This window comes from Quercus suber, unplaced genomic scaffold, assembly GCF_002906115.3.
Source record: "Quercus suber isolate HL8 unplaced genomic scaffold, Cork oak 2.0 scaffold_462, whole genome shotgun sequence".
NCBI classification, from domain to species: domain Eukaryota; kingdom Viridiplantae; phylum Streptophyta; class Magnoliopsida; order Fagales; family Fagaceae; genus Quercus; species Quercus suber.
Window position 1 is genome coordinate 292,022 of NW_027069913.1, and position 20,975 is coordinate 312,996.

At 33.3% G+C, this 20,975-nt stretch overlaps 4 protein-coding genes across 5 annotated transcripts; all 4 read left to right on the top strand.

The window, feature by feature from the left end:
* The first annotated feature begins 541 nt into the window (after window positions 1-541).
* LOC111985155 (uncharacterized) lies at window positions 542-4,725 on the top strand. Of its 2 annotated transcripts, none has more exons than XR_010624616.1 (4): window positions 542-852; window positions 1,451-1,517; window positions 1,660-1,697; window positions 4,165-4,725. XR_010624616.1 is itself a non-coding variant. In XM_065762544.1 (4 exons), exons 1-4 carry the CDS (start codon window positions 739-741, stop codon window positions 4,300-4,302), a joined length of 351 nt encoding a protein of 116 aa, XP_065618616.1. In that variant the 5' UTR covers window positions 542-738; the 3' UTR covers window positions 4,303-4,725. The 2 variants fall into 2 exon arrangements, 1 of the variants encoding a protein (XP_065618616.1); XM_065762544.1 differs by having other exon boundaries at window positions 1,457-1,517.
* A 4,263-nt stretch (window positions 4,726-8,988) lies between these two features.
* LOC111985703 (putative UPF0481 protein At3g02645) lies at window positions 8,989-11,044 on the top strand. The gene has a single exon (XM_024017366.2). It carries the CDS (start codon window positions 9,107-9,109, stop codon window positions 10,721-10,723), a length of 1,617 nt encoding a protein of 538 aa, XP_023873134.1. The 5' UTR covers window positions 8,989-9,106; the 3' UTR covers window positions 10,724-11,044.
* Window positions 11,045-12,983: 1,939 nt separating this feature from the next.
* On the top strand, window positions 12,984-13,973 carry LOC111985518 (putative UPF0481 protein At3g02645). Its single transcript, XM_024017175.2, has one exon. The coding sequence runs from the start codon at window positions 12,984-12,986 to the stop codon at window positions 13,971-13,973; it is 990 nt and encodes a 329-aa protein (XP_023872943.2).
* A 3,123-nt stretch (window positions 13,974-17,096) lies between these two features.
* Window positions 17,097-18,086, top strand: LOC136062876 (putative UPF0481 protein At3g02645). The gene has a single exon (XM_065762533.1). It carries the CDS (start codon window positions 17,097-17,099, stop codon window positions 18,084-18,086), a length of 990 nt encoding a protein of 329 aa, XP_065618605.1.
* The last annotated feature ends 2,889 nt before the right edge of the window (window positions 18,087-20,975 follow it).

Consider the following 20,975-nt stretch of genomic DNA (forward strand, 5'->3'; position numbering starts at 1 on the left):
TAATTGATTATGCTAATTATTTCCCTACTTATGACAACGTTAAAAAGGCTATGACAGGTAATTTATAGGTAAAATTTACATATACATTGCAATCTAGATACTTTATTTTTGTAATTTATGGAATTTGTTTTTGTTTATATATGCAAGAAATTTGTTAGCAAGTATAATGGAAAGATTTTTAAGTGCCATATATATATATATATATATATATTTCATCAAATTAAAATTTTGCTACAAAAAGCTTCTAAAAATTTAAAACTTGCCATAATTTTTTAAAATTACTATTTTATTTTTTATTAAATTATATTCTATTATAAAAAATATATTTTTAATTTATATATAATTTTTTTATTAAGTTAGGCATCCGGCATAATACTAGTGTATTAAATATTATTATGTAGAAAATATTGAATAATGAGTGCTCCTAGTTCAGTGGTAAGACGCGCGGTATAATATGTTGCCCAAGTTCGAACCCTACTAAACACATTTAAATTTTTTTTTTCTCTTTATAACATAAAACTTCATCATTTTATACATTAACTTAAAACCAAAAAAAACCCTAATCTCTACGTTTCTCACTTCAGCCGCCTCACCCTCATTCTTTTCTTTTCTTCTCCCTAAGTTTCATGCCTCTCTCTCTTCCCTCTTCATCATCTCTCTCTTCATCACCCCCATTCGTTCTCCCAACTATAGCCAACCACCACACCCACTCACCGGCGACGTAGTTGGGCGGCGGCTATGGCTTTCAATATGCCCTCTCCGATTTCCTCAGTGATGAGGGTTTGTGGGTGGCCGTTCTTTTTTTTTCCTCTCCGATCTGTGGATTTCAGGAACGAGATCTGCCTACTCCAGGTTTACTTTTATATATTTATATACATTTTTTTTTTTATGTTTTGTGTAATTTGGATCCGGGATGTTTATACATATATATGCTTGTGTGTATAATTTTTTTTTTTGGAGAAAATTGTGCATATAATTTGGATATGGGATTTTTTTTTAAAATCTTTCAATCTATTTTTTCTTTGTGACAAATTGTATAGCTTTAAAAAAAAAAAAAAAATTCTTTTTGGGGATAATAGGTTATGAAACCATGTTTGTAAAACAACATATGTAATAGCAATGTAAACGATGTCCATGTATATAGCATTTTTTTTTGTTTTTTATAAAGTCTATGGAAGGGTTTGGCTGATTGGAATATCACTATGATTTTAAACATGTATTTTAAGGGTTTTAACTTTTAATGGGTAACATTTTTCCATGAATATAAATAAAAGGTTAAGAATAAAAAACTTTAAATATCGGTTTCTAAATATGATGGATTGTTTACAAACTTATGCTATAATTAAACATTGATCTAGTAAAAAATAAGAACTTTTCTCTTTTATGCAATAGATGTAATACTTTAATTTCATTACCGATATTAAGAATATTTTTACACTTCTTTACACAGATCTAGAAGGGTGGCTCTAGAAGACCAGACCTGTGCTTCACCTTTTACATCACGATTTTCAGGGAATGTAAGTTTTATATTCTCCCAGAATTATCACATTTTGGAATCACAGTTTATTAGTTCCAAATCTTTTCTTCTTTTATTCATTTTACTCATCATTTATTTTATTGATACTCATTAATATTTAATTTTACAAATAATTCGTAAAGGGTTATATGGAGCCAAACGTGTGGGGCATAAAGTCCAGGTATTTTTTAATTTAATTTTTTATATTGGACATGTCATAATGTATGGGTTTTTTTTTTCCTGCATTTTTACTGAAGTGATCATTACAAGTTATGGAGTCATAAATGTTGTTGAAACCCATTCGAAGGGATTATTAGAATTTTAAATGTTGATAGGAATCATAGGATTTCTTAGAATTTTAAATGTTGATAGGACTCTAGAGACTAGAGGATAGAAAAGTTTTCATGCAAAAAGGTAATAGATTAAATTCTATTACCAATAGTTTACTATGAATAAAACTGTATTTTCTTAATTCTAAGAAATTTGAATTCTGCTTCACCTAAAATTCTATTGCCAAAATTTTAAAGTAATTTAAAATAAATTTAATATTTATTTTGATTATATATTATATATTGTTTTTTAATATATGAAGCGTAATTACTACACATTGTATTTGCACAAACTAACTCAATATCTGTGTATATTACATTTCATAAAATTAATGTGTTTTTAAATATTTTTTTTATCATGTGGCTCACAAGTTATTAATACTAGTCACTTATTTGTGGAATGCACTAGATAGTTAGCAAATGTTAAATAACTTTGATATTGATTAAAATTCCCAAGATTTGGCTTGTTTTAATTAGAATTGGAGTAGAAAATAAATGAGGGTTAGGGTTTGTGATGGAGTTAGCACTGGTTATAATGATGTATAAAAACCATGGTTTATGGTTGTGAGTTGAATAGCCCAATTTCTCTGTTGGGTTTTGTTGTAAAGTTGTGGCTTGAGTACATAGAGGTGAGACTACTTGTTGGGTCTGTCACAGTGAGGACTGAACTAGAGGCTTAGGCTATTTGGTGGTCTCCCCTTTCTCCTTTCTTAGTGAATATTCTCTCTACCTCTGTCACCCCTGCGTTTTCACCTTACATATCTGCCTTTTCAAGTTTTTAAGGTACCGATTCTGCTGTGTTTGGTTCTAATGAAAATGCTGGAAAAGAAACCCCTTTTTTTGTTAAGAAAAAAAACTCCAATGTTGTTCTTCGTCTATGTCTCCATTGATTTGGGTATTACTTCTTCTTCTTCTTCTTTTTCTTGGGAACTCAGATTGGAATTTTTTTAACAATTACCCATTTGATTTAAAAACATTTATGGAAGATTTTTATTACGCATTTATGCTCAAGTTGGAATTTTTGTGTTAGATTTTGTTTTTCTATTAATGTTCTTTGAATTTGTCATCAAGTATTAGTGAGGCGGAATCAAAGATATTTGTTTGATCTACATTTTTTTTTTAAATTTATGCTAATATGGCAGTACACATGGTAGTCTATGTGGCATAAAAAATTATACTTTATTTTGGCTGTTAGCCACGTCAGTATTTTCTATCCATTACTTAACAGTAATGACTATTTTGACAACCATTCTAATTCTTGATTATATGCACTTCAAAGCTTCTTCTTTTTTTCCCGATTATCAATATCTATGTATAGCCCAATTTGTTTTTATTCCAAATAAAGTGGTGGAAGTTTGTCTACTGAAGTCCTGCCTAATATTTTTGGTTAACTAATAACTAAACTTGAAATTGTTTTGTAAATGTGCATTCCTTCAATTATCTGTAACCAAGACAAAGATATGATTGCTAGATGTCAAACCTTAGTATTATGTTTAATGCTTATCAGTGTTTTTCTACTTCATGTTTTTCAGATTAGTATAAAAAGTGTTTTCCTAGCTCATATTCTATAGTACCAACAAATTTTTTTATTTTTGTTTTTATAGTACCCACTTATATCTTAACCATGAGATGATAACTAATTTATTGCCTAGCATAGTTTGGTTACTTATTACAGTACTTGAACAAGTATCTCCACTTAAGTTACAATGTTAATGCCATGTGTTGCGGTATGGTTGTATCTAAACTTAGAATGGCTAAGCATTGGGTGGTTCAACCATAGTTGCGTTCGATTAGGATTAAGCTTAAGCTCAGATGGAGTATGCCTAGATATCGCTAAAAGTATCTCCACTTTTAGCTTGTTCTATCTGTAGTCCTGGCTCATGGTTCTACCCAACCTGATGCAAACTAGATGGCATGGCTTATTCTAAAGTCTTAAAAGCTACACAACTTGTCACTTGTTAAATAAGTTTATAGCTGTTTTTAAAGTGGTTGTACTTTAGAATTGCATGAAGCTGTCCTCAACTTTACAAGCCTCTTTGAGTTGGGCTGGTTTTTATCAAGTCTTAATTTCTTAACCTGAAGGAATGAGCATGTGTCTTAAGTTTTGAATTTGGCTTATTTATAATTAATCAACAAGCCTGAGGAAAGCTTCTAAATGGTCAAATTAATCTCTTCACTAACAACTCAGGTCATTGACTGGAATTTTTAATACTTAAGTGCAAGCTAATATTTACCTATAAAAAAAAATTAAGTGCAAGCTAATATTTATTTATTTCAATTATAGTCATTAAATTCTGTTAAATTTATGCATGCTCTCAGGTCTCGTTTCAGCCCTTCGTTTTAAGGTCACAATTGTACAGCGGCGTCAAGGACAGAACTCAAGTGGATAGGGAATTAGAGGTCATAAGTGATTTATTTGTCAAGTGCATCTTTATATTTGTCTTTAGTGCATCTTAACAAATAAATTACTTTATATTTGTCTTTAGTGCATCTTTTAGGTACTATTTATTTATTTCATTATTTTACTTACCTCATTCAATGCCTTTTTCTGTTGTAATGTATGACAAACAATATTCCAAAGTTATTATATGAAGACCAAAAGAAAATAAATACATATAGTATGCTGCGGTGGGTTGTTGTTTGGGAGCAAGCGGGTGGCTTGCATGGAGAGAAAAGGTGGAGTATTTTCTATTAGGAGTGTTGTTTGTTTTGTGACTTACATTTTTGAAACTTTGTGCAATGGTGAAATCGTAGTGTAGGTGCACCTCATAACATTCTAGACACTTGGGATGTATTATTTTGTGTATATATAACATTCTAGATATTTGGGATGTAATTATTGATATGGTGTAATTAAATATATTCAGTTTCTTGGTTTAATGTGGTATTGTATTTGCTATTGGAAAATATGAATTATGGTTTATTACAGTTGCTATAAAATAGGTATTGGAAAATATGTATTGTAGGTACATTACAGGTGCTAAAAAATTAATTTGTTTTTTTTTTATTTAAAAAAGACCTATCCCGGCGCTTGGGAAACAGCTAGAATAGGGTTTGGAATTTTTTTTTTTAAATGACCTATCCCAGCGCTTTCAAAAGCGCTGGTATAGGCCTTTTTAATTTTATTCGTTAATGACCTATACTAGCGCTTTTGAAAGCGCTGGGATAGGTACTACCTATGCCAGCGCTTTAAAAGCGCTGGTATAGGTTATATTTACATTTTCATAAAGGCTGTCCCAGCACAATTAAAAACGCCGGAACAGAGTCTAAAAGCGCCGGGACCTATCCCAGCGCTTTTGAAAAGCGCCAGGACAGGTCCGCACGACCCTATCCCAACATTCAAAAACCAGCGTTTTGAAGCGCCGGGAAAAAAAACGCCGGGATAGGAATTTTGACCCTATCCCAGCGCTTTTTGGGGCTATCCCAGCGGTTTTGAAAACGCTGGGATAGCCCCATTTTTTTGTAGTGAATAAGCTGTTAAATATAATCTATCGAAACACAACCTAAATAATAAAACCATAACAAAAGAAAAACAAAATGAAAAATAACTCATTCATGTCTTGCATGATTGAAAATAACAACTAAAAACCAAGATATAAACAAGTTAGTCATTAACATGTCAAACAGATAAACACGCTGTCACTGGATTATTTGTACCGTGTACGTCAATCAAACCTACAAAACGACGATGAAAACTTCATGGAAATAAAAAGAAGCTGACAACAATCTTGAATTATTGGGTAAATTACAGAATTATGTAGAAAAACATGAAAAACATGCTCGAACACGACCAAAAGCATTTGTCGCATATATGCTACCATACGAAAGGTTGGTTTTCACTTTTCACTCGGTTTGGGCAATGGGGAAAAGTCAAATATGTTTGCTTATAAATAATGAAACAATTCATCTTTAACAGAGAAATTATTATCTCTTTTCGGCAATTCGTAATAACCTAGAAAAAAAAAATTGAGATAACAAATAAATTAAACTTTCTTATACATATATGAAAAAATAGCATTGCTTGGATCACAATTTATTACCTTAACAAATTGTGAAAAAAAGTTATGTGAATTTAGCATTACTTGGCACGAAATTTGCTTTGGTATATAACATGATTTCTCTTCATCCAATATATATAAAACATGATTTCCTTATGTTGCATGACACTCGCATTCTTCAAAATTTGAGAGTTATCTTAAAAACAAAATTATGGTCTGTTTGGAAACAACTTATTTTTGCTAAAATTGAAAACTGAAAAGACTATAGCAAAATAATTTTTAAATATATAAATAGTGCTGTGGAACCTATTTTTAATGAAAAAGTGGCTGAAAAATGCATGAACAATACATAAACAGTATATGAATAGTATAAAATAGTGCGTAAACAGTAACCGCATAGTGTGAATAGTAACTTTTGTCCCCAGCTGAAATGCGTGCAGATTGAAAAAAAAAAAAAAAGGAGATTTTTTTTTTTTTTTGTAGCCGCACTTGTTGACTTTTTGTCCATGAACAATGCATCCGTGCACTGTTCACGGACTCACAAATTTCACTTTTCAGAAATTTTTTCATTAAAAATTGGTCCCACAGCATTATTCACACATTTAAAATTATTTTAATACAATGTTTTCAATTTTCAGTTTTAGCAAAATAAGTTCTATCCAAACGGATCTTTGGTCTAGGCTACTATGAGTTGTTGACCAGTACAATGTAGTTCAACTATTTATCATACATAAAAGGTTCGTTTGGGAACAACATATTTAGTTAAAACTGAAAATTTTTTGTTGAAAGTAATATAGATAAAATTAAAAATTAGTTGAAATAGTATTGTGAGACTCATAAATAGTACCAAAAAGTACAATAACACCCAAGAATAAAAGCAAAATTAAGTTAAATAGTAAAATAAGCTGTTAAATATAATCTATCCAAACACAACCTAAATAATAAAACCATAACAAAAGAAAAACAAAATGAAAAATAACTCATTCATGTATTGCATGATTGAAAATAACAACTAAAAACCAAGATATAAACAAGTTAGTCATTAACATGTCAAACAGATAAACACGCTGTCACTGGATTATTTGTACCGTGTACGTCAATCAAACCTACAAAACGACGATGAAAACTTCATGGAAATAAAAAGAAGCTGACAACAATCTTGAATTATTGGGTAAATTACAGAATTATGTAGAAAAACATGAAAAACATGCTCGAACACGACCAAAAGCATTTGTCGCATATATGCTACCATACGAAAGGTTGGTTTTCACTTTTCACTCGGTTTGGGCAATGGGGAAAAGTCAAATATGTTTGCTTATAAATAATGAAACAATTCATCTTTAACAGAGAAATTATTATCTCTTTTAGGCAATTCGTAATAACCTAGAAAAAAAAAATTGAGATAACAAATAAATTAAACTTTCTTATACATATATGAAAAAATAGCATTGCTTGGATCACAATTTATTACCTTAACAAATTGTGAAAAAAAGTTATGTGAATTTAGCATTACTTGGCACGAAATTTGCTTTGGTATATAACATGATTTCTCTTCATCCAATATATATAAAACATGATTTCCTTATGTTGCATGACACTCGCATTCTTCAAAATTTGAGAGTTATCTTAAAAACAAAATTATGGTCTGTTTGGAAACAACTTATTTTTGCTAAAATTGAAAACTGAAAAGACTATAGCAAAATAATTTTTAAATATATAAATAGTGCTGTGGAACCTATTTTTAATGAAAAAGTGGCTGAAAAATGCATGAACAATACATAAACAGTATATGAATAGTATAAAATAGTGCGTAAACAGTAACCGCATAGTGTGAATAGTAACTTTTGTCCCCAGCTGAAATGCGTGCAGATTGAAAAAAAAAAAAAAAGGAGGCTGAAACCAGGGGCGGAGGCAGGGGGGGGGGCGAGAGGGGGCAAGTGCCTCCCCCCCGACCTCCTAAAAAAAATCCAAAGTAGCAACCCAAATATTAAGTTATCTAGTATTTTGACCTTGACACAAACGTTCCACGCGCCTAGAGACTAAAGAAGAAAGCAATATTAGGTGCAAACTTCATAACATTATTTCATCCTTTTCCAAACAAAACAAAGTTCTGTGGGTCCTACTTAACACCCATGCTTTTTTTCCATGCCACATGTGCTCAAGCATTGGAATTTTTTTTTCCTGGAGTGCTTTTCTTAGGGCAATTTGTTCTTCAAATAAGGTATTCCCACATAATCATAATAAAAAAAAAAAATATTTAGGTCCTTGTATATCAAACTAAAACCTTAGCATTCCCTAATCTTTTTCTCTTCTATTCTAACTTTTTCATAATTTCAATTTTGAAACACTTTATTTTTACTATAGAACCAATTTTAACTACTTACTACTTAAAGAATAGAGTAAAAAATACTGAATTTTGCATGAATATTGAAAATACAACTTTATTATTCTTTTATATTGATTTATTTTCTCAATTTATTTTAAGGAATCAAATTACATGTTTAAATTCTATATATTTAGAATAATCTCTTAATTTGATTGTTATTAACTATGATTTTTTTTTTGTTTTATTTATTTTAATAATATGAAATATATACTTATAATCAATTGAGATTATGGAGAAGCCAAAATTATAATAATGATTTAGATTCAAATTCTAAACAAACTCATATCGAGGTGTATTTTACTAATCTTCCAATTGAACAAATTAAATTATGTATGAAAAAATAAATTAGAGTTTATATTATATTAGATTTTGTACAACAATTGCATTAATAGTATATAACTCTATATCTATTTTGTTATTAACATCGATTAATAATATTTAAATTAATTTTACTTTCAATCTTACCTTTTAATTTTGCCCTCTCCTAAACTGAAAATCTAACTCCGCCACTAGCTGAAACGCGTCCCTCCCAAATACTTAGTATAAAACAAAGTGGTACCTATTTGACTGAATCTGCCAATATTTACTTGTCAGATCATTATGACAGAGGAAAGAAAATTAATAGAAATAGGTTGCATGTGGAAAATATGTTATAATCACAAACCAAACATTTTGCTTCTTCACTTGCTCATACTCTTGAGTCCAACCCATTATAAATAGCTGCCTAGCTAGACAGTCTTCAATTAGAAAGAGAAGCAACTGAAATCTCACATAGTCCAACAAAAGAAATAAGAAAAAAAACACATTTACACTGTTCTTTCTCTCATTTCAAAGTAAACACCAGCAAATAGCAAATTTCCTCACCTCTGAAGAGACCATGTACTCTGAGCTAAAACCCAGTGAATCATCTATACATATAAGTCATGACCAAGAATGGGTCATACAGATTAGTCGAGCCCTAGAGGAAGGCCTTCAAGACAATCATGAAGGTGTTCCTGTTAGCATCTTTAGCGTACCCAAAACCCTACTCTCTTTTAAACCAGAAGCATACATTCCACAACTTGTAGCCCTTGGCCCATATCATCACCACCGGCTCGAACTTCTCGAGATGGAACACTACAAGCTCACTTCAGCTATGAGACTGCAAAAGAACCTCAAAGAAATCAAATTCCGCGACTTGGTTAACCAAATCGCGGAAAGTGATAGCTGCATCCGTGCTTGTTATCATAGGTTCTTGGAATTCGACCAAGAAACACTCTCTTGGATGTTGTCCATTGATGCTTCCTTATTGTTGGAGTACCTCCAAACCTACTCCACAAAAATGGAAGACTCGCTTATGCGAATAACTTCTAAGATGGCGCATTTGATCGACCACACGCATAGGAAAACGGCACACCATGCAGTCCTTAGGGATATTATCATGCTAGAAAACCAAATCCCTTTATTTTTGCTCAGGGAAGTCCACAGTTTTTATCCCTGCGAAGATCATGACGAAGTATTAGCAACAATGCTAATTGGTTTTTGCAAACATCTGTCGCCCATAGAGTGCATCAATGAGCAACATCTCAAAGAAGAATGTTTCACCAAATCCCATTTGCTAGAGCTTCTCTACTACATGGTTGCACCGAAATTGCAACTTGTAGCTGATAATTCTGAGATGGAAAAGCCAAAAGAAGACAAAAAGATTGGCTGCTTCCAATCCATCTTGAATGGACTATGTTATATTAACTTGGCCCCGCTCCGCCTTCTCATTAAGATTTTCAATTCAAAGGCAGTGAAGCTTTTAGTTACACTGCCATTTATAATCATCTCCTATCTATGTAAACTTAAGAACAAGAGTGATATAACCAATCTCATCTCGTCAGCTGAGGCTGTGGCCGAAGACGCGCAAAGCGTATCTAATGAGAAGAAAGATGAAAGCCCAAAAGTGGAAGAGATTGCAATTCCTAGCGTGACACAGCTTCGTAAAAATGGTGTTAAATTTCGTCCATCAAAGGGTGGCTTGGGGACTATTAATTTTGAGAAAAGTTCAGGTACATTTTACCTTCCAGTTATTCATTTGGATGGCAACTCTGAGGTTGTTTTAAGGAACCTCGTCGCCTATGAGGCATGTATTGCACCGGACGTGATGGTTTTTACACGCTACACGGAATTGATGAATGGAATTATTGATACTGAGGAGGATGTGAAGATTCTTCGAGAGGCTGGGATCATCTTGAACCGGCTCAAAAGCGATGAAGAAGTAGCGATGCTTTGGAATGGAATGACCAAGTCTGTGAGGGTAACAAAAGTTCCAATTCTAGACAAGGCCATTGAAGCTGCAAATGCTAGTTATTCGGGGTGTTGGAGGAACAAGATGACTGGTTTCAAGAAGTATATCTTTGGTTCATGGCCATGTCTTACATTTTTAGCAGCTAACATTCTAATATTGCTGTCTACTCTGCAGGCTGCTTGTTCTATGTACAATTGTTCCAAATTGTTGGCCACCCTATGAATTTTTACAGTCTGTTGTTGCCTAGTGTATTTGACTGGCTGCATGTGAGCAACATGTGTTACCAGTTCTTATTGTATTCACTAAAACACAATTGAATACGACAAAAAAAAAAATCATTCCTTTTGAAAATAAGACCTCTAGTATATATACCATATGAGAATTTTCATTTAGTTATTGTCACCAACGACGCATTATCTTATCCGCAATGATTTTACTCTCTCCTCTTTGGCTATCTTCTAGCAATACTTTACTCTCTCTTTTTTCTTGCGTTTCTCCTAAGTGAAAATTTATTTTTTCTCTCTTGATTTCATGCTTTATTTTCCTTCTTCTCATAAAGAGGACCCTTAGGCCAAAGCCATCAAATTTGTTATAGCAATATTTATTTATAAGACTCTTTTCATATTTTCTTTTAGACTAAAAATACATTACCTCTTTAATAAGAAATAGACAAACTTTTTTCCCACACTAAGGAATAATATTTTCTTCCACAAAAACTCAAATTAATTTTTCCTTCTTCAACTAAGAAACTTAATTGACTTTCTAAATCACAATTAAAATATGAGACAATTTCCCAACGCGTGATACTAAAAGAGAATATATACCACAAATTCATTCAAAGTTCAAACACGCTATCACGGGAATCTTTGTACCATGAACATCAAACAAACCTACAAAACGAAGATGAAAACTACAAGGAAATAAAGAGAAGCTGACACCAATGTTGAATTCTTGTATAAATTAGAGAATATAGAAAAGTATGGCAAGAAGAAGCTACCAATGAGGGTAGTTTTGTTCGTGATATAGCTGACACTTTTGGAGACTTACCATGTTAAAAACATGCTCCAACGTCACGACAAAAAACAATTGTCGCATATATACTACAATATGAGGTAGGTTTTTACACGGTTTGGGCAATGGGGAAAAGTCAAATGTTTGCTTATAAATAATGAAACAACTCATCTTTGACAGATAAATTATTATCTCTTTTAGGCAATTCGTAATAACCTAGAAAAAAAAAATGAGATAATAAATAAATTAACCTTTCTTATACATATATGCAAAAATAGCATTATTTAGATCACAATTTATTATCTTTACAAATTGTGAAAAAAATTATGAGATTTTTTTTTTTTTTGCTGAATGTGATTTTAGCATTACTTGGCATGAAATTTATGTTGGTGTATATAACATGATTTCCCTTCATCCAATATATATAAAACATGATTTCCCTATGTTGCGTGACACTCGCATTCTTCAAAATTTGAGAGTTATCGTTAAAACAAATTTAAATAAAACAAAATGGGAGCCATTTGACTGAATCTGACAATATTTACTTGCTAGATCATTGTGACAAAGGAAAGCAAATAGAGATAGCATGCATGTGGGAAATCTGTCATAATCACAAACCAAACAATTTTTTGCTTCTTCACTTGTTCACACTCTTGAGTCCAACCCATTATAAATAGGTGCCTGGCTAGACAGTCTTTAATTAGAAAGAGAAGCAACTGAAACCTCACGTACTCCAACAAAAGAAAGAAGAAAAAAACACATTTACACTGCTCTCTCTCATCTCAAAGTAAAACATTGCAATTTCACCCGCAAATAGCAATTTTCCCCTACTCTGAAGAGACCATGTACTCTGAGCTAAAAGCCAGTGAATCATCTATACTTATAAGTCATAATCAAGAATGGGTCATACAGATAAGTCAAGCCCTTGAGGAAGGCCTTCAAGACAATGATGAAGGTGTTCTTGTTAGCATCTTTAGCGTACCCAAAACCCTACTCTCTTTCAAACCAGAATCATACATTCCACAACTTGTAGCCCTTGGCCCATACCAACACCACAGGCTCGAACTTATCGAGATGAAACGCTACAAGCTCACTTCAACTATGAGATTGCAAAAGTCAAAGAAATCAAATTCCGCGACTTGGTTAACCAAATCGCGGAAAGTGATAGTTGCATGCGTGCTTATTATCATAGGTTCTTGGAATTCGACCAAGAAACACTCTCTTGGATGTTGTCCATTGATGCTTCCTTCTTGTTGGAGTACCTCCAAACCTACTCCACAAAAATGGAAGCCTCGCTTATGCGAATAACTTCTAAGATGGCGCATTTGATCGACCACACGCATAGGAAAACGGCACACACCATGCAGTGCTAAGGGATATTATCATGCTAGAAAACCAAATCCCTTTGGTTTTGCTCAGAGAAGTCCATTGTTTTTATCCCCGTGAAGATCATGACGAAGTATTAGCAACAATGCTAATTGGTTTTTGCAAACATCTGTCACCCATAAAGTGCATCAATGAACAAAGTTTCAAAGAAGAATGTTTCACCAAATTCCATTTGCTAGAGCTTCTCTACTACATGGTTGCACTAAAATTGCAACTTGTAGCTGATAATTCTGAGCAGGAAAAGCCAAAAGAAGACAAAGAGATTGGCTGCTTCCAATCCATCTTGAAAGCACTATGTTATATTAACTTGGCCCCGCTTCGCCTTATCATTAAGATTTTCAATTCAAAGGCAGTGAAGCTTTTAGTTACACTGCCATTTATAATCATTTCCTATATATGTAATCTTAAGAACAAGAGTGATATAACCAATCTCCTCTCGTCAGCCGAGGCTGTGGCCGAAGATGCGCAAAGCGTATCTAATGAGATGAAAGATGAAAGCCCAAAAGTAGAAGAGATTGAAATTCCTAGCGTGACACAGCTTCTTAAAATTGGTGGTGAATTTCGTCCATCAAAGGGTGGCTTGGGGACTATAAATTTTGACAAGTCTTTAGGTAAATTTAACCTTCCAGCTATTCATTTGGATGGCAACTCTGAGGTTGTTTTAAGGAACCTCGTCGCCTATGAGGCATGTACTGCACCGGACGTGATGGTTTTTACACGCTACACAGAATTGATGAATGGAATAATTGATACTGAGGAGGATGTAAAGATTCTTCGAGAGGCTGGGATCATCTTGAACCGGCTCAAAAGCGAAGAAGAAGTAGCAATGCTTTGGAATGGAATGACCAAGTCTGTGAGGGTAACAAAAGTTCCAATTCTAGGCAAGGCCATTGAAGCTGCAAATGCTTGTTATTCGGGGTGTTGGAGGAACAAGATGACTGGTTTCATGAAGAAGTATATCTTTGGTTCATGGCCATGTCTTACATTTTTAGCAGCTAACGTTCTAATATTGCTGCCTACTCTTCAGGCTGTTTGTTCTATGTACAATTGTTCCAAATTGTTGGCCACCCTATGAATTTTTGCACTCTCTGTTGTTGCCTAGTGTATTTGACTGGCTGCACGTGAGCAACACGTGTTACCAATTCTTATTATATTCACTAAAACACAATTAAATGCAACAACAACAACAAAAAATCATCCCTTTTGAAAATAAGACCTCTAGTATATATACCATATGAGAATTTTCATTTAGTTATTGCAAAGCCGCCAGGGTGCGAGATAGGGCAATTGCCCCCATTGATTCCTCTTAAAAGACCTTATAGTTGCTATTTCATTATTAACAGAATCTTGCTATTTTTTTAGTGAAATCATGCCACCAGCCACTAAGGTTAACAATATATTGTAATTATTTCTTAAAAAAAAAAATCACCCATTTAGAAAGGAAAAAAAACTCACAACACTTTTAGTGTTTATCATTTTTTAAATTTTCGCGCCATTTTTCTTTTTTAATTTATAGTCACTACATTTCAACTAATGTGTCTTATATTTTACACAAAATTATTATTATTATTGAAAGCTCGAAAATGTGTTGAAAACACAAGAGCAGTTTAGACCCTCAAATTAAAGTTATAACTCGATAGATTTTACACTAACTTAATACTAAATTCAGAATAGTGTAAATGCGAGTGGATAAACAAACAAGCTACTCTAATCCATAAACATGACAACACAACAGTAAAATGGAATGTAAAAAAGTAGGGAAGAGAGATGCAAATACAAGATAACACGCTGATGTGTTATCAAAGAGGAATCCGAAAAAATCAGCGAAAAACCTCTCCGCTACCCTCCAAGCAGTAATCGATCCACTAGACAATCAGTTAGGATACATGGGTTAGCAAGAGACCCTCCAAGCCTAACCTACCTGATGTACCTAAGCCCTACAAGCTCCTACTCCAACAAGGCTTCTCAGAACCGTGTCTTGTCTAGCTCTCCGGATCCTGCAACAAGCTCCATGTTGCATCTGTCATCCTTAGCTTCTTCCAATACTTTCCAGTAGCACTAAAACCTCACTTGCCACTCTGAAAGGATGTGGTAAGTGTTTGGGCTATCAACCTCTCAATGATATGAAAATAGAGAGGCAGGAGTTGAGGAAAATCCACAAGCAATTATGTAGAAAAATGTGGGTATAACTAGATATGGCAAAACGGGTCAGAATTTTCTGACCCGACCCGAAAAATACCTGACCCAAACTCGATTTTTTTGACCCGAAGCAAAACGGATTGACCCGTGACCCGACCAGTGTTTTTTGCGGGTCAACCTAACCCGACCCGAACCTAAACCATTTTTTTTAAACTTTTTTTTGGTAAAAAAAAAAAAGTAAAAAAATAGACAAACTTTTTTCCCACACTAAGGAATAATATTTTCTTCCACAAAAACTCAAATTAATTTTTCCTTCTTCAACTAAGAAACTTAATTGACTTTCTAAATCACAATTAAAATATGAGACAATTTCCCAACGCGTGATACTAAAAGAGAATATATACCACAAATTCATTCAAAGTTCAAACACGCTATCACGGGAATCTTTGTACCATGAACATCAAACAAACCTACAAAACGAAGATGAAAACTACAAGGAAATAAAGAGAAGCTGACACCAATGTTGAATTCTTGTATAAATTAGAGAATATAGAAAAGTATGGCAAGAAGAAGCTACCAATGAGGGTAGTTTTGTTCGTGATATAGCTGACACTTTTGGAGACTTACCATGTTAAAAACATGCTCCAACGTCACGACAAAAAACAATTGTCGCATATATACTACAATATGAGGTAGGTTTTTACACGGTTTGGGCAATGGGGAAAAGTCAAATGTTTGCTTATAAATAATGAAACAACTCATCTTTGACAGATAAATTATTATCTCTTTTAGGCAATTCGTAATAACCTAGAAAAAAAAAATGAGATAATAAATAAATTAACCTTTCTTATACATATATGCAAAAATAGCATTATTTAGATCACAATTTATTATCTTTACAAATTGTGAAAAAAATTATGAGATTTTTTTTTTTTTTGCTGAATGTGATTTTAGCATTACTTGGCATGAAATTTATGTTGGTGTATATAACATGATTTCCCTTCATCCAATATATATAAAACATGATTTCCCTATGTTGCGTGACACTCGCATTCTTCAAAATTTGAGAGTTATCGTTAAAACAAATTTAAATAAAACAAAATGGGAGCCATTTGACTGAATCTGACAATATTTACTTGCTAGATCATTGTGACAAAGGAAAGCAAATAGAGATAGCATGCATGTGGGAAATCTGTCATAATCACAAACCAAACAATTTTTTGCTTCTTCACTTGTTCACACTGAGTCCAACCCATTATAAATAGGTGCCTGGCTAGACAGTCTTTAATTAGAAAGAGAAGCAACTGAAACCTCACGTACTCCAACAAAAGAAAGAAGAAAAAAACACATTTACACTGCTCTCTCTCATCTCAAAGTAAAACATTGCAATTTCACCCGCAAATAGCAATTTTCCCCTACTCTGAAGAGACCATGTACTCTGAGCTAAAAGCCAGTGAATCATCTATACTTATAAGTCATAATCAAGAATGGGTCATACAGATAAGTCAAGCCCTTGAGGAAGGCCTTCAAGACAATGATGAAGGTGTTCTTGTTAGCATCTTTAGCGTACCCAAAACCCTACTCTCTTTCAAACCAGAATCATACATTCCACAACTTGTAGCCCTTGGCCCATACCAACACCACAGGCTCGAACTTATCGAGATGAAACGCTACAAGCTCACTTCAACTATGAGATTGCAAAAGTCAAAGAAATCAAATTCCGCGACTTGGTTAACCAAATCGCGGAAAGTGATAGTTGCATGCGTGCTTATTATCATAGGTTCTTGGAATTCGACCAAGAAACACTCTCTTGGATGTTGTCCATTGATGCTTCCTTCTTGTTGGAGTACCTCCAAACCTACTCCACAAAAATGGAAGCCTCGCTTATGCGAATAACTTCTAAGATGGCGCATTTGATCGACCACACGCATAGGAAAACGGCACACACCATGCAGTGCTAAGGGATATTATCATGCTAGAAAACCAAATCCCTTTGGTTTTGCTCAGAGAAGTCCATTGTTTTTATCCCCGTGAAGATCATGACGAAGTATTAGCAACAATGCTAATTGGTTTTTGCAAACATCTGTCACCCATAAAGTGCATCAATGAACAAAGTTTCAAAGAAGAATGTTTCACCAAATTCCATTTGCTAGAGCTTCTCTACTACATGGTTGCACTAAAATTGCAACTTGTAGCTGATAATTCTGAGCAGGAAAAGCCAAAAGAAGACAAAGAGATTGGCTGCTTCCAATCCATCTTGAAAGCACTATGTTATATTAACTTGGCCCCGCTTCGCCTTATCATTAAGATTTTCAATTCAAAGGCAGTGAAGCTTTTAGTTACACTGCCATTTATAATCATTTCCTATATATGTAATCTTAAGAACAAGAGTGATATAACCAATCTCCTCTCGTCAGCCGAGGCTGTGGCCGAAGATGCGCAAAGCGTATCTAATGAGATGAAAGATGAAAGCCCAAAAGTAGAAGAGATTGAAATTCCTAGCGTGACACAGCTTCTTAAAATTGGTGGTGAATTTCGTCCATCAAAGGGTGGCTTGGGGACTATAAATTTTGACAAGTCTTTAGGTAAATTTAACCTTCCAGCTATTCATTTGGATGGCAACTCTGAGGTTGTTTTAAGGAACCTCGTCGCCTATGAGGCATGTACTGCACCGGACGTGATGGTTTTTACACGCTACACAGAATTGATGAATGGAATAATTGATACTGAGGAGGATGTAAAGATTCTTCGAGAGGCTGGGATCATCTTGAACCGGCTCAAAAGCGAAGAAGAAGTAGCAATGCTTTGGAATGGAATGACCAAGTCTGTGAGGGTAACAAAAGTTCCAATTCTAGGCAAGGCCATTGAAGCTGCAAATGCTTGTTATTCGGGGTGTTGGAGGAACAAGATGACTGGTTTCATGAAGAAGTATATCTTTGGTTCATGGCCATGTCTTACATTTTTAGCAGCTAACGTTCTAATATTGCTGCCTACTCTTCAGGCTGTTTGTTCTATGTACAATTGTTCCAAATTGTTGCCCACCCTATGAATTTTTGCACTCTCTGTTGTTGCCTAGTGTATTTGACTGGCTGCACGTGAGCAACACGTGTTACCAATTCTTATTATATTCACTAAAACACAATTAAATGCAACAACAACAACAAAAAATCATCCCTTTTGAAAATAAGACCTCTAGTATATATACCATATGAGAATTTTCATTTAGTTATTGCAAAGCCGCCAGGGTGCGAGATAGGGCAATTGCCCCCATTGATTCCTCTTAAAAGACCTTATAGTTGCTATTTCATTATTAACAGAATCTTGCTATTTTTTTAGTGAAATCATGCCACCAGCCACTAAGGTTAACAATATATTGTAATTATTTCTTAAAAAAAAAAATCACCCATTTAGAAAGGAAAAAAAACTCACAACACTTTTAGTGTTTATCATTTTTTAAATTTTCGCGCCATTTTTCTTTTTTAATTTATAGTCACTACATTTCAACTAATGTGTCTTATATTTTACACAAAATTATTATTATTATTGAAAGCTCGAAAATGTGTTGAAAACACAAGAGCAGTTTAGACCCTCAAATTAAAGTTATAACTCGATAGATTTTACACTAACTTAATACTAAATTCAGAATAGTGTAAATGCGAGTGGATAAACAAACAAGCTACTCTAATCCATAAACATGACAACACAACAGTAAAATGGAATGTAAAAAAGTAGGGAAGAGAGATGCAAATACAAGATAACACGCTGATGTGTTATCAAAGAGGAATCCGAAAAAATCAGCGAAAAACCTCTCCGCTACCCTCCAAGCAGTAATCGATCCACTAGACAATCAGTTAGGATACATGGGTTAGCAAGAGACCCTCCAAGCCTAACCTACCTGATGTACCTAAGCCCTACAAGCTCCTACTCCAACAAGGCTTCTCAGAACCGTGTCTTGTCTAGCTCTCCGGATCCTGCAACAAGCTCCATGTTGCATCTGTCATCCTTAGCTTCTTCCAATACTTTCCAGTAGCACTAAAACCTCACTTGCCACTCTGAAAGGATGTGGTAAGTGTTTGGGCTATCAACCTCTCAATGATATGAAAATAGAGAGGCAGGAGTTGAGGAAAATCCACAAGCAATTATGTAGAAAAATGTGGGTATAACTAGATATGGCAAAACGGGTCAGAATTTTCTGACCCGACCCGAAAAATACCTGACCCAAACTCGATTTTTTTGACCCGAAGCAAAACGGATTGACCCGTGACCCGACCAGTGTTTTTTGCGGGTCAACCTAACCCGACCCGAACCTAAACCATTTTTTTTAAACTTTTTTTTGGTAAAAAAAAAAAAGTAAAATAAAGACAATATTGGTTTAGTTATTTGTTGTGAGATTTAAGGAAATAATTAATACATTTACATAACTGCATGCAAATTAATTGAAAAATAAATGGTTGAGCATTCTGTAATGAGTAAAGATTTTTAGATATCAAATAGTAAAGTACATGCCAAGATAATCTGGTTACAGTAGAGTTAAAAATATAGATTTAAAATTGTAGACATGTGTGAGAAACATTTACAAGTGTGAAAATAGTGAAGTCAAAGTATCAAATTAGCATAAATTATGAATGTTTAGACCTTTTTTTTAACAATTTATGTCCAAAATAAATGACTTTTCAAAATAAATTATGATATTTCCTAAAATGTGTGTTGCATAACAATGATATGATATTCATAAAAGAGACCATGTATAAATAAGTAAGCAATCAAATTTTAATGTATATCTCAATTGAAATAGAGTGCGAACCACAATTGATAATAGATTATAAAATTAATTTTCAAGATTGTAAATTTCTTATATGTTTTTATTCTTTATCAAATGAGTTATGCAATAAATTATTTGTAATTTTGTTTTACATTTTAAAATGTTGATATTGTGTAGAAATAAAACTTGTGTATTTGTTTTACTTATCTTTGTATTATTTTGTTTTAAATAACAATATTAATATTTGTATAATTTTAAAATTATTGAATAAGTATTAATAAGTTTAACTGAGTTTATTCTTAATATAAGTGGTGAATTTAAAATAATACATTTTACATTTAGCAATTTTCAATTTCAAATGCTTGAAGCAAAATTTTTAAAAACAATCAATGTAGTGCAATGTGTACACAACTTTGCATGTATATTGATATATATACTCTTAAAACCTTTAAATTAATTTATTTTCTCAATTTATTTAAGGAATTAAATTAGATGTCTAAACTTAATATACTTATATCAATCTTTTACTTTGATTGTTAAAAACTATATATGAATTGGTTATTTTTGTTTTTATTTTATTTTAATGATATGCAATATATACAATTATAGTTAAGCATAAAAATGAGTCTAGATCAAATTCTCATTGAAACTATGTAGATTTTGTATGAAAATTACATATTTATTTACAATTGTTTATTTATTTTGTTTTTAGTATCGATTAGTATTTTTTTAGGTTATTTTATATTGCCTTTTAATTTTGCCCCCTAAAGTAAAATCCTGATGTAGGGACTCAATTTGGATTGACCCTGAGTACGAATGAGTTTTCAGCCCAATCAAGCCCAAACAATAAATTTTTAGAGTATGGGTTCAAGAACTAGTACTGTGTGACAGGAAAGGTTCTACTCCTCCAGTAACAAGGGATACTTTTGGTTTATTCCTAAAAAAAACTCTCCTCGGCTCTTTTTCAGTCAGTCTCTCTCTCTCTTCGTTCTTTCTTTTTTCTGCCAGCAGAAGTCCCCCTTACTTCCTTCGTCCCTATGTTTTATACTCCATTTTCCCCCCGTTTCCATCGTACACGTGTAGTTCTTATCTTGGGAGCTCCTTTCTGTCCCATCCAGTACCTACCGGAACCTTCAGCTTAGTGGCCATAAAGCTGCTTAGTTACTGTTCAGGTAA

What these genes read in the sequence shown, in the direction of transcription:
- LOC111985518 (XM_024017175.2), top strand. Translation starts at nt 12,984, where the DNA reads ATGCTAATTGGTTTTTGCAAACATCTGTCACCCATAAAGTGCATCAAT.
- LOC111985703 (XM_024017366.2), top strand. Translation starts at nt 9,107, where the DNA reads ATGTACTCTGAGCTAAAACCCAGTGAATCATCTATACATATAAGTCAT.
- LOC111985155 (XM_065762544.1), top strand. Translation starts at nt 739, where the DNA reads ATGGCTTTCAATATGCCCTCTCCGATTTCCTCAGTGATGAGGGTTTGT. An exon ending in ACGAGATCTGCCTACTCCAG is followed by an intron (nt 853 to 1,456) that starts GTTTACTTTTAT and finishes ACACAGATCTAG; the next exon opens with AAGGGTGGCTCTAGAAGACC. An exon ending in GTGTGGGGCATAAAGTCCAG is followed by an intron (nt 1,698 to 4,164) that starts GTATTTTTTAAT and finishes GCATGCTCTCAG; the next exon opens with GTCTCGTTTCAGCCCTTCGT.
- LOC136062876 (XM_065762533.1), top strand. Translation starts at nt 17,097, where the DNA reads ATGCTAATTGGTTTTTGCAAACATCTGTCACCCATAAAGTGCATCAAT.